The 13,625-nt window shown below is 38.6% G+C and overlaps 1 protein-coding gene across 2 annotated transcripts in view; it reads left to right on the top strand.

Annotated features, from left to right (window-relative positions):
* The window catches only part of LOC123749165 (leucine-rich repeat-containing G-protein coupled receptor 4), a 93,959-nt gene that overhangs the window by 76,619 nt on the left and 3,715 nt on the right, over window positions 1-13,625 (top strand). For both annotated transcript variants that reach the window (XM_069323633.1, XM_069323637.1), the window contains one exon: window positions 883-1,119. In XM_069323633.1, the coding sequence (XP_069179734.1) occupies window positions 883-1,119 (237 nt within the window). The remainder of the gene's footprint in view (window positions 1-882; window positions 1,120-13,625) is intronic.

The following is a 13,625-nucleotide window of genomic DNA, read 5'->3' as shown; positions in this document are numbered from 1 at the left end:
ACATTCCTATGTTCGTTTCCTTAGTGTAGACTGCAGTGTGGAAACCTCCGCTCTTCTCCATGACTGTTACATCTAGAAAGGGCAGCTTCCCATCCTTTTCCATCTCCTAAGTGAAACGCAGCACGGAACTCTGCTCAAATGCCTCCTTCAGCTCCTGCAGATGTCTGACATCAGGTACCTGTGTAAAAATGACGTCAACATACCTGTAGTATATGGCCGGTTTCAAGTTCATGTCGACTAAGACTTTTTGCTCGATGGTACCCATGTAGAAGTTTGCAAACAGGACACCTAGGGGAGAACCCATGGCGACCCCATCTACTTGCTTATACATGTGCCCTTCCGGGCTCAAGAAGGGTGCCTCTTTAGTACAAGCTTGGAGTAGTTTCCTCAGAATATTTTCTGGTATGTCAAGAGGAGTACAGGCTGGATCACGATACATGTAATAAGTTTTACGAAACGCGCTCAAGTGTCGCGTCAGACTAGAAATAAAAATGAATTTTGGAGAATTGATTTTATAATTACCTCCAACATTGAAAAGAAGTGTACGAAAGATTGAGAAAATTCGTGTTAGAATTATTAATCTTACTTTTTCGGTCATATTTAATAATAATATATATATATATATATATATATATATATATATATATATATATATATATATATATATACATACATACATACATACATACATACATACATACATACATACATATATATATATATATATATATATATATATATATATATATACATACACACATATATATATAATACAGGCTGCCCCCACCAAAATGAATTAACTAAAATAAAAAAATTAACATTAAAGCTCCTGACTCCTGCAAACAATTATTGGCACCAACCCATGATTTGTATTTACTTAAGATTAACTTGGAAGTGCTGGACTTGCACCTGAATCAGCTGAGCCAACTTCCCCCTCTGAGTGTGGAGCCTCTGAGAGCACTCCAGATCCTTCACCTTCACTGGAACACCTTGGTGGAGCTGCCTGTACTCATCAACAACCTGCACCTTCATGAGCTTCTCGTCAACGGCAACGCTCTCCTGGAGTTTCCTAAGTACATGTTCGGGAACCTCACCCAGCCTCTCACCTACCACTTTGTTGTGAGTTCCGCTTGCTAATAGTATTGTATTTATTCTATAATAATAATGAGGAATTTGTCTTTGTCACACAAGGATTCCCTCTCCATCCAGGCTAAGTGGCTTTCACATTTCCATGATGAGAATAAACTGGTTATAGCCAGTGGTAGGCATCCTATTCACGTACAAATGTAATAACAAATTAAATACTATCTGTTTATTTTGAAAATACCTATCTGTTGTTCTTAATGCAATTTCTGTTATTCCGATCACCACTTAATAATTGTGTTTCTACTTTTTAATTTTTCTATTTCAGTTCTTAAGTGTTTCTGATCACATTTTCTTTTAAGTTATCCCATTGAGTTTTTTATTGTTAGCCATTGTTTATCACATTATGACCGGAACACTTTGCGTATTAGTGGCTTTAGGCATTGTGCTGGTCGTACCTAGGAATCCTACACAGTTCTTGTATCTTATGTATGTATGTACTTCTGCCTAAAAAGATTATTATTATTATTGGGAAATTGAGCTCAATGCTCAATTGAGCATTGAGCAAACACATTCAGTGTTTGAATGAAGTTGAAGGAAAGACCTAGTATATGTGTAAGTGTTTTAAAAATAAATTTTCGGATGCAACCTACACTCTTTATCAAGGTGCTGTAAACAGTGAACAATGTGCTGAGCACGCACGGAAATGCGTGCTGTATCTTGGGTACACGCCCGGAGGTGGGGCGTGATGACCTCATCATGGATGAAGTCTTCAGACAGTGATTGTTATATGTGTGTGTGTTTTCTCTAAACTGTAACACAGTTTAATCAAATTAATAAACAAAAATAATAGGGGTGGTAGGAGAAGAAAATATTTATGTATATATATATATATATATATATATATATATATATATATATATATATATATATATATATATATATATATATATAAATGCATAGACGACGTTGGTTTCCTTCAAGGCGTTTTGTTTGGTGTCTGGGGAATTTTTCATGGGTAGGTTGGCCGTTTTTATGATTTATGTTCTGATTTTTGTTTGCAGGGATAACGTTCCTAATAATAATATCTTTCAGGACCCTTTCCTCTGTTTTATGAGCTGTGGAAAAGAAGTTCCTGTAAAACAGTCTAATAGGGGGTACAGGTGTTGTGTTAGTTGACTCTTCAAAGGTTGTATGGCGTTTCAACTTTCTTTTTATGACGTCTTCAACATAACCATTGGAGAAGCCATTGTTGACTAGGTCCTGCCTTACTTTACAGAGTTCTTCGTCGACTTGCTTCCATCCTGAGCTGTGACTGAGAGCACGGTCGACTTCAGCGTTGACAACACTCCTCTTGTACCTGTCTGGGCAGTCACTGTTGGCATTGAAGTACATTCCTATGTTTGTTTCCTTAGTGTAGACTGCAGTGTGGAAGACTCCGTTCCTTTCCGTGATTGTTAGATCTAGAAAGGGCAGCTTCCCATCATTCTCCACCTCGTAAGTGAAACTTAGCAGAGAATTCTTCTCGGATGGCTCCTTCAGCTGCTGCAGACGTCTGACATCAGATACCTGAATAAAAATGACGTCAACATACCTGCAGTATATGGCAGGTTTCAAGTCCTCGTCAACCAAGACCCTATTCTCTATGGTACCCATGTACAAGTTCACAAACAAGACACCTAGAGGAGATCCCATGGCGACCCCATCTACATACTTATACATGTGCCCATCTTGACTCAAGAAGGGTGCCTCTTTAGTTCAGGCTTGGAGTAGCTTTCTTAGTATGCTTTCTGGTATGTCAAGAGGAGTACAAGCCGGATCACTTTATACTCTGTCCATTATCATCCCGATTGTTTCATCTACAGGTACGTTGGTAAACAGCGACTCTACATCCAAAGAGGCTCCTATCACCATGGCCCATGCTCCCTGCAGCAAGTCAACGAATTCCTTTAGAGACATCAGGCTGAAAGCACAAGGTACATAAGGAGTCAGCAAGCAGTTTTGTCACTTAGCCAGTCTGTTTGTGGGTGTGGGTATCTGGCTGATGATTGACCGAAGTGGGTTTCCAGGCTTGTGGGTCTTGACATTCCCATAAGCATAACCAGGTTTGTGTTCCCAATAACGTTGGGCAGGTGGAGTCCGGATTTCTTGGCGTTCACAGTTTCGATCAATCTGTTTACCTTCGTTTTCAATTCAGCTGTAGTGTCCTTCGTTGCCCTTCGGAATTTAGTTTGGTCAGAGAGTATGAGGTTCATTTTTGCCACATATTCGTCTTTTTTTTAATAATAACGTATATTGGCGACTTGTCGCCTCTCCTGACGACACCTTGTTGTCACGAAGGCTTTTGTCTGCCGCTTTGAGCTTGGGGGACAGTATAGTGCTTCTGTAGTTACCGCGAATCTTTCCTACTTCTGCAATAATTTCCACTTGCAAGATGTCTTTAGTGGTAACCTTCTTTTGCGTCTCGAGGTCAAATATGTCGTTCAGTAGGATCTCCAACACCACTTTCCAGGCCATCTCACTTGGTCTAGACATAACGTGACAGTTTATACCCAGATTTAACAGAGTGATTTGGTCCTCAGTGAGGTTGTTTCCAGCAATGTTTTAAGAGGCCATCTCTGGGTCGTGGAATCGCCATAAGTCCTCCAAATAACGTTGTCAGTTTCTTGATGATCCTGGTTTCGGTGCAATTGCGATGTCGATCAATAAGGATGTCGAGGTGTTGGTCGATTCGACTACGAAGGTCTTTGTCGATGTTGATGTTTCTCCATTGGTCTGTAGCATGAAGTAGTTGCGCTTTGCTATTGTTGATCTCATTTTCTACCTTGTGTATCTGATTTCGAATCATATCTTGACGATATTTTATCGCGAAGGCTTGGTTTCTTGCTTCTCGATCGTGCGTTTTAATATTAGTATATTTTTGTTGCAGTCTTTCTTGTAAACATATGTTGTTGAATATGACCAAAAGGGTAAGATTAACCCTTAAACTGCTAAGGGGTCCTGAGAGGATTTACACCCCTGTGAGCATGAAAAAAAATCTAAAAAATTATTTCGTCTTCTAAAAATGTTAATTTGTGTTCCTTGAGCACGGGAAAAAATCGTAGGTGACATATTTTGGGTGCAATAGGCCGAGGAAGTTTGGCAAAATGTGGACATTGACGGCGCGGTCGTCAGTGCCGATCAGCGTCACCCGAGCTGACAGGTGAGAGTTGCCACAATGATATTATCACTTAATTATTTTATGTCTGATTGATTTTTTCTTAGTTTTTTCAGTAATATTATTCAATAATGAGTATTGTGATATATTTAAATAATAAAAGGGGTGAATAATTGCTATACTCAAAAGTATGGTGTGCATATTAGTGATTCAATTATTATGTTCATAAAAGAATAAACAAATAGTTTTGCTGTTATTACACTCTATATACACAGGTTATATATAAGTATCTGCATGTTTTGTTCACCATAATGAATCACTTAAGTTTGTATTGAGAGTCAAAAAGCAACGAGGAGTGACCGCCACATGTTGCCACTCACTAACTCAACAACGCCTCACTCGCCCACTTTCTCCTCCCACCATCCTGTTTTATATTTTATTCACAATATACATACGTTATATATAAGTATCTACATATTTTGTTCACCATAACTGTACAACTAAGCTGATATAGTTAGTTCAGGCACTAAGAGTCGTCGCTACACTCAGCAGGCGGCTCCCTCACTCATTACAGGTCACACGCACTAAACTTTCTCCCCCAACAATACTGTCTGTAGTATTATTACACTATATACACATTATATGTATGTATCTACATGTTGTATGCACCGCAGCTGTACACCTAAGCTTATAGAGTGCCCAAAGAGCATAGTGGCCACCCTCCACACAGCCAGACAAGTCATGCAGACGACGTCACCTCCGTCACCCAAATGGCTCCTCCCAACATAATCCTTTTGCTGTTATTACACTAATACACACATTATATATAAGTATCTACATTCGTGTTCACCATAGAGAACCACTGACCTGGTATGTTGAATGAAGACAATAACAAGTGGCCAACCAGTCAGTAAAGGATGCTGTCTCCCTCCGTCCCTCAGCATCACTCCTCCCACAGCGCTAATTATCACAACAATCCTGCTATTATCACAATACTTGTCATTTTTATCAGTCACGAGTCATCTGTATAATTGTCATCACTAAATAATAGCAGTTATATACTTATTTTGACATTTTTCGGCGATGCTGTGGTCACAAGCTGAACAGCAATGCTATTCGCTCATGCTGCGTGTGCCAGCCTTGGTTGCTCCAACAGTACTGTGCCTCTCACACCTGAGAATATTGCCCACGATTTTTTTTAAATGGTGTCTGTTTACAAGAGCCCTGAGGAAGCTAATGTGAATCCCATGTAGCCGCGAGCCATATGAATATAACCTAACCTATCTTTATAGGTTAGGTTAGGTTAGGTGGCCGAAAAAGTTAGGTTAGGTTAGGTTAGGTAGTCGAAAAACAATAATTTCATGAAAACTTGGCTTATTAGGCAAATCCGGCCTTGCATAGTAGGCTAAGAAGTGCGTTCTGGCTACTAGGTACGACATATATATATATATATATATATATATATATATATATATATATATATATATATATATATATATATATATATATATATATATATATATATTAGTATATTTTAGTAGCAGTCTTTCCTGTAGACATATATTATTAAATATGACCGAAAAAGTAAGATTAATAATTCTAACACGAATTTTCTCAATCTTTCGTACATTACGCTTCACTATTGGAGGTAAATCAAAAATCAATTCTCCAAAATTCATTTTTATTTATAGTCTGACGCGACACGGGCGCGTTTCGTAAAACTTATTACATTTTCAAAGACTTTGGTTCACAAATACACAACTGATTAGAAATTACGTATCTCCGATTTTATATCTACATTTGAGTGAGGTGGGAGGGGTGATGTGGCATTAACACAAGACAGAACAAGAGGGGATATTAATAGGGTATTAAAAGTATCAACACAAGACAGAACACAAACAATGGGTATTGAATAGAAGTGTTTGTAGAAAGCCTATTCGTCCATATTTCTTGATGCTTCTATATTGGAGCGGAGTCTTGAGGTGGGTAGAATATAGTTGTGCAATAATTGGCTGTTGATTGCTGGTGTTGACTTCTTGATGTGTAGTGCCTCGCAAACGTCAAGCCGCCTGCTATCGCTGTATCTATCGATGATTTCTGTGTTGTTTACTAGGATTTCTCTGGCGATGGTTTGGTTGTGGGAAGAGATTATATGTTCCTTAATGGAGCCCTGTTGCTTATGCATCGTTAAACGCCTAGAAAGAGATGTTGTTGTCTTGCCTATATACTGGGTTTTTTGGAGCTTACAGTCCCCAAGTGGGCATTTGAAGGCATAGACGACGTTAGTCTCTTTTAAAGCGTTCTGTTTTGTGTCTGGAGAGTTTCTCATGAGTAGGCTGGCCGTTTTTCTGGTTTTATAGTAAATCGTCAGTTGTATCCTCTGATTTTTGTCTGTAGGGATAAGGTTTCTATTAACAATATCTTTCAGGACCCTTTCCTCCGTTTTATGAGCTGTGGAAAAGAAGTTCCTGTAAAATAGTCTAATAGGGGGTATAGGTGTTGTGTTAGTTGTCTCTTCAGAGGTTGCATGGCTTTTCACTTTCCTTCTTATGATGTCTTCGATGAAACCATTGGAGAAGCCGTTATTGACTAGGACCTGCCTTACCCTTCAGAGTTCTTCGTCGACTTGCTTCCATTCTGAGCTGTGGCTGAGAGCACGGTCGACATATGCGTTAACAACACTCCTCTTGTACCTGTCAGGGCAGTCGCTGTTGGCATTTAGGCACATTCCTATGTTTGTTTCCTTAGTGTAAACTGCAGTGTGGAAACCTCCGCCCTTTTCCATGACTGTTACTTCTAGAAAGGGCAGCTTCCCATCCTTTTCCATCTCGTAAGTGAAACGCAGCACGGAACTCTGCTCAAATGCCTCCTTCAGCTACTGCAGATGTCTGACATCAGGTACCTGTGTAAAAATGTCGTCAACATACCTGCAGTATATGGCCGGTTTCAAGTTCATGTCGACTAAGACTTTTTGCTCGATGGTACCCATGTAGAAGTTTGCAAACAGGACACCTAGGGGAGAACCCATGGCGACCCCATCTACTTGCTTATACATGTGCCCATCCGGGCTCAAGAAGGGTGCCTCTTTAGTACAAGCTTGGAGTAGTTTCCTCAGAATATTTTCTGGCATGTCAAGAGGAGTACAGGCTGGATCACGATACACTCTGTCGGCTATCATTCCGATTGTCTCGTCCACAGGTACGTTGGTAAACAGCGATTCTACGTCCAACGAGGCTCTTATCCCTGTGGCCCGTGTGCCCCGCAGTAAGTCAACAAATTCCTTTGGAGACTTCAGGCTGAAGGCGCAAGGAACATAAGGAGTCAGCAGGCCGTTGAGTCGCTTCGCCAGTCTGTACGTGGGTGTGGGTATCTGGCTAATGATTGGCCGAAGTGGGTTTCCAGGCTTGTGCGTCTTGACATTTCCATACGCATATCCAGGTTTATATTCCCCAATGATCTTTGGCAGGTGGAGTCCGGATTTCTTGGCGTTCACAGTTTCGATCAGTTTGTTGACCTTTGCTTTTAATTCGGCTGTAGTGTCCTTCGTTACCCTTTGGAACTTAGTTTGGTCAGAGAAGGTCACTACCAAAGATACCTTACAAGCAGAACTTATTGCAGAAGGAGGAAAGAATCGAGGCAACTACAGAAGCACCATACTGTCCCCCGAGCTTAAAGCGGCAGCTAAAAGCCTTCGTGAGAACAAGGAGATAGTTGTCAGGAGAGGTGACAAGTCGCCAATATATGTCATTCTTAAAAAAGACGAATATCTGGCGAAAATGAACATCATACTCTCTGACCAAACTAAGTTCCAAAGGGTAACGAAGGACACTACAGCCGAATTAAGCCTGGAAACCCACTTCGGCCAATCATTAGCCAGATACCCACACCCAGGTACAGACTGGCGAAGCGACTCAACGGCCTGCTGACTCCTTATGTTCCTTGCGCTTTCAGCCTGAAGTCTCCAAAGGAATTTGTTGACTTACTGCGGGGCACACGGGCCACAGGGATAAGAGCCTCGTTGGACGTAGAATCGCTGTTTACCAACGTACCTGTGGACGAGACAATCGGAATGATAGCCGACAGAGTGTATCGTGATCCAGCCTGTACTCCTCTTGACATGCCAGAAAATATTCTGAGGAAACTACTCCAAGCTTGTACTAAAGAGGCACCCTTCTTTGAGCCCGGATGGGCACATGTATAAGCAAGTAGATGGGGTCGCCATGGGTTCTCCCCTAGGTGTCCTGTTTGCAAACTTCTACATGGGTACCATCGAGCAAAAAGTCTTAGTCGACATGAACTTGAAACCGGCCATATACTGCAGGTATGTTGACGACATTTTTACACAGGTACCTGATGTCAGACATCTGCAGGAGCTGAAGGAGGCATTTGAGCAGAGTTCCGTGCTGCGTTTCACTTACGAGATGGAAAAGGATGGGAAGCTGCCCTTTCTAGATGTAACAGTCATGGAAAAGGGCGGAGGTTTCCACACTGCAGTCTACACTAAGGAAACAAACATAGGAATGTGCCTAAATGCCAACAGCGACTGCCCTGACAGGTACAAGAGGAGTGTTGTTAACGCATATGTCGACCGTGCTCTCAGCCACAGCTCAGAATGGAAGCAAGTCGACGAAGAACTCTGTAGGGTAAGGCAGGTCCTAGTCAATAACGGCTTCTCCAATGGTTTCATCGAAGACATCATAAGAAGGAAAGTGAAAAGCCATGCAACCTCTGAAGAGACAACTAACACAACACCTATACCCCCTATTAGACTATTTTACAGGAACTTCTTTTCCACAGCTCATAAAACGGAGGAAAGGGTCCTGAAAGATATTGTTAATAGAAACGTTATCCCTACAGACAAAAATCAGAGGATACAACTGACGATTTACTATAAAACCAGAAAAACGGCCAGCCTACTCATGAGAAACTCTCCAGACACAAAACAGAACGCTTTAAAAGAGACTAACGTCGTCTATGCCTTCAAATGCCCACTTGGGGACTGTAAGCTCCAAAAAACCCAGTATATAGGCAAGACAACAACATCTCTTTCTAGGCGTTTAACGATGCATAAGCAACAGGGCTCCATTAAGGAACATATAATCTCTTCCCACAACCAAACCATCGCCAGAGAAATCCTAGTAAACAACACAGAAATCATCGATAGATACAGCGATAGCAGGCGGCTTGACGTTTGCGAGGCACTACACATCAAGAAGTCAACACCAGCAATCAACAGCCAATTATTGCACAACTATATTCTACCCACCTCAAGACTCCGCTCCAATATAGAAGCATCAAGAAATATGGACGAATAGGCTTTCTACAAACACTTCTATTCAATACCCATTGTTTGTGTTCTGTCTTGTGTTGATACTTTTAATACCCTATTAATATCCCCTCTTGTTCTGTCTTGTGTTAATGCCACATCACCCCTCCCACCTCACTCAAATGTAGATATAAGATCGGAGATACGTAAGTTCTAATCAGTTGTGTATTTGTGAATAAAGTCTTTGAAAATGTAATAAGTTTTACGAAACGCGCCCGTGTCGCGTCAGACTAGAAATAAAAATGAATTTTGGAGAATTGATTTTTGATTTACCTCCAATAGTGAAGCGTAATGTACGAAAGATTGAGAAAATTCGTGTTAGAATTATTAATCTTACTTTTTCGGTCATATTTAATAATATATATATATATATATATATATATATATATATATATATATATATATATATATTAGTATATTTTGGAAGCAGTCTTTCCTGTCGACATATATTATTAAATATGACCGAAAAAGTAAGATTAATAATTCTAACACGAACTTTCTCTGTCTTTCTTACGTTTCTTTTCACTGTTGATGGTAATTCAAAAATCAATTCTCCAAAATTCATTTTTATTTCTACTCTGATGCGACACTTGAGCGCGTTTCGTAAATATATTACATTTTCAAAGACTTTAGTTTACACACACACACACACAACTTTAACTGAATAGAGCTTAAACATCTTCGAGTTTTTTATACCTACATTTGGGTGAGGTGACATGTTACAATAGTTTTGGATGAGGTGAAAATAAACTTTTAACACTAGACAGGACACGAAAAAATGGGTTTTAAATGTAGGTAACTGCAGAAGGCCTATTTTTATTGGCCCATATTTCTTGATGCTTCTATATTGGAGCGGAGTCTTGAAGTGGGTAGAATATAGTTGTGCATTAATTGGCTGTTGATTGCTGGTGTTGACTTCTTGATGTGTAGTGCCTCGTAGATGTCAAGCCACCTGCTATCGCTGTATCTATCGATGATTTCTGTGTTGTTTGCTAAGATTTCTCTGGTGATGGTTTGGTTGTGGGAAGAGATTATATGTTCCTTAATGGAGCCCTGTTGCTTATGCATCGTTAAACGCCTGGAAAGAGATATTGTTGTCTTGCCTATATACTGAGTTTTTTGAGGCTTACAGTCCCCAAGAGGGCAGTTGAAGGAATAGACGACGTTGGTCTCTTTTAAAGCGTTCTGCTTTGTGTCTGGAGAGTTTCTCATGAGTAGGCTGGCCGTTTTCTTGGTTTTATAGTAAATCGTCAGTTGTATCTTCTGATTTTTGTCTGTAGGGATAACGTTTCTATTAACAATATCTTTCAGGACCCATTCCTCCGTTTTATGAGCTGTGGAAAAGAAGTTCCTGTAAAATAGTCTAATAGGATGTATAGGTGTTGTGTTAGTTGTCTCTTCAGAGGTTGCATGGCGTTTCACTTTCCTTCTTATGATGTCTTCAACGAAACCATTGGAGAAGCCGTTGTTGACTAGGACCTGCCTTACCCTACAGAGTTCTTCGTCAACTTGCTTCCATTCTGAGCTGTGGCTGAGAGCACGGTCGACATAAGCGTTAACAACACTCCTCTTGTACCTGTCTGGGCAGTCACTGTTGGCATTTAGGCACATTCCTATGTTTATTTCCTTAGTGTAGACTGAAGTGTGGAAACCTCCGCTCCTTTCCATGACTGTTACATCTAGAAAGGGCAGCTTCCCATCCTTCTCCATCTCGTAAGTGAAACGCAACACAGAATTCTGCTCAAATGCCTTCTTCAGCTCCTGTAGATTTCTGATATCAGGTACCTGTGTAAAAATGTCGTCAACATACCTGCAGTATTTGGCCGGTTTCAAGTTTACGTTCATATATACATATATATATATATATATATATATATATATATATATATATATATATATATATATATATATATATATATATATATATATATATATAAAATTCATGAAATAATTTGGCTTATTAGGCAAATCAGGCCTTGCATAGTAGGCTGAGAAGTGCATTCTGGCTACTAGGTACGACATATATATATATATATATATATATATATATATATATATAGATATATATATATATATATATATATATATATATATATATATATATATAAATATATATATGTATATATATATATGTCGTACCTAGTACCCAGAACGCACTTCTCGGCCTACTATGCAAGGCCTGATTTGCCTAATAAGCCAAGTTTTCATGAATTAATTGTTTTTCGACTACCTAACCTAACTTTTTCGGCTACCTAACCTAACCTAACCTATAAAGATAGGTTAGGTTAGGTAGGCTTGGTTAGGTTGGGTCATATATCTACGTTAATTTTAACTCTATTAAAAAAATTGACCTCATACATAATGAAATGGGTAGCTTTATCATTTCATAAGAAAAAAATTAGAGAAAATATATTAATTCAGGAAAACTTGGCTTATTAGGCAAATCGGGCCTTGCATAGTAGGCCGAAAAGTGCGTTTTGGCTACTAGGTACGACATATATATATATATATATATATATATATATATATATATATATATATATATATATGTCGTACCTAGTAGCCAGAACGCACTTCTCAGCCTACTATGCAAGGCCCGATTTGCCTAATAAGCCAAGTTTTCATGAATTAATTGTTTTTCGGCTACCTAACCTACCTAACCTAACCTAACCTAACTTTTTCGGCTACCTAACCTAACCTAACCTATAAAGATAGGTTAGGTTAGGTTAGGTAGGGTTGGTTAGGTTCGGTCATATATCTACGTTAATTTTAACTCCAATAAAAAAAATTGACCTCATACATTATGAAATGGGTAGCTTTATCATTTCATAAGAAAAAAATTAAAGAAAATATATTAATACAGGAAAACTTGGCTTATTAGGCAAATCGGGCCTTGCATAGTAGGCTGAGAAGTGCGTTCTGGCTACTAGGTACGACATATATATATATATATATATATATATATATATATATATATATATATATATATATATATATATATATATATATGTCGTACCTAGTAGCCAGAACTCACTTCTCAGCCTACTATGCAAGGCCCGATTTGCCTAATAAGCCAAGTTTTCATGAATTAATGTTTTTTCGTCTACCTAACCTACCTAACCTAACCTAACCTAGCTTTTTTTGGCTACCTAACCTAACCTTACCTATATATATAGGTTAGGTTAGGTTAGGTAGGGTTGGTTAGGTTCGGTCATATATCTACGTTAATTTTAACTCCAATAAAAAAAAATTGACCTCATACATAGTGAAAAGGGTAGCTTTATCATTTCATAAGAAAAAAATTATAGTAAATACATTAATTCAGGAAAACTTGGCTTATTAGGCAAATCGAGCCTTGAATAGTAGGCTGAGAAGTGAGTTCTGGCTACTAGGTACGACATATATATATATATATATATATATATATATATATATATATATATATATATATATATATATATATATATATATATATATATATATATGTCGTACCTAGTAGCCAGAATGCACTTCTCAGCCTACTATGCAAGGCCCGATTTGCCTAATAAGCCAAGTTTTCACGAATTAATTGTTTTTCGACTACCTAACCTACCAACCTAACCTAACTTTTTCGGCTACCTAATCTAACCTAACCTATAAAGATAGGTTAGGTTAGGTAGGGTTGGTAAGGTTCTGTAATATATCTACGTTAATTTTAACTCCAATAACAAAAAATTGACCTCATACATAATGAAATGGGTAGCTTTATCATTTCATAAGAAAAAAAATAGAGAAAATATATTAATTCAGGAAAACTTGGCTTATTAGGCAAATCGGGCCTTGCATAGTAGGCTGAGAAGTGCGTTCTGGCTACTAGGTACGACATATATATATATATATATATATATATATATATATACGACATATATATATATATATATATATATATATATATATATATATATATATATATATATATATATATATATGTCGTACCTAGTAGCCAGAATGCACTTCTCGGCCTAGTATGCAAGAACCGTTTTGCCTAATAGGCCGAGGGATTTTCTATTTTTTCAATAA

This window comes from Procambarus clarkii, chromosome 2 (assembly GCF_040958095.1).
Source record: "Procambarus clarkii isolate CNS0578487 chromosome 2, FALCON_Pclarkii_2.0, whole genome shotgun sequence".
NCBI lineage: Eukaryota > Metazoa > Arthropoda > Malacostraca > Decapoda > Cambaridae > Procambarus > Procambarus clarkii.
The sequence above is the reverse complement of the archived record's forward strand: the minus strand, read 5'-3'. Positions and strand labels throughout refer to the sequence as shown.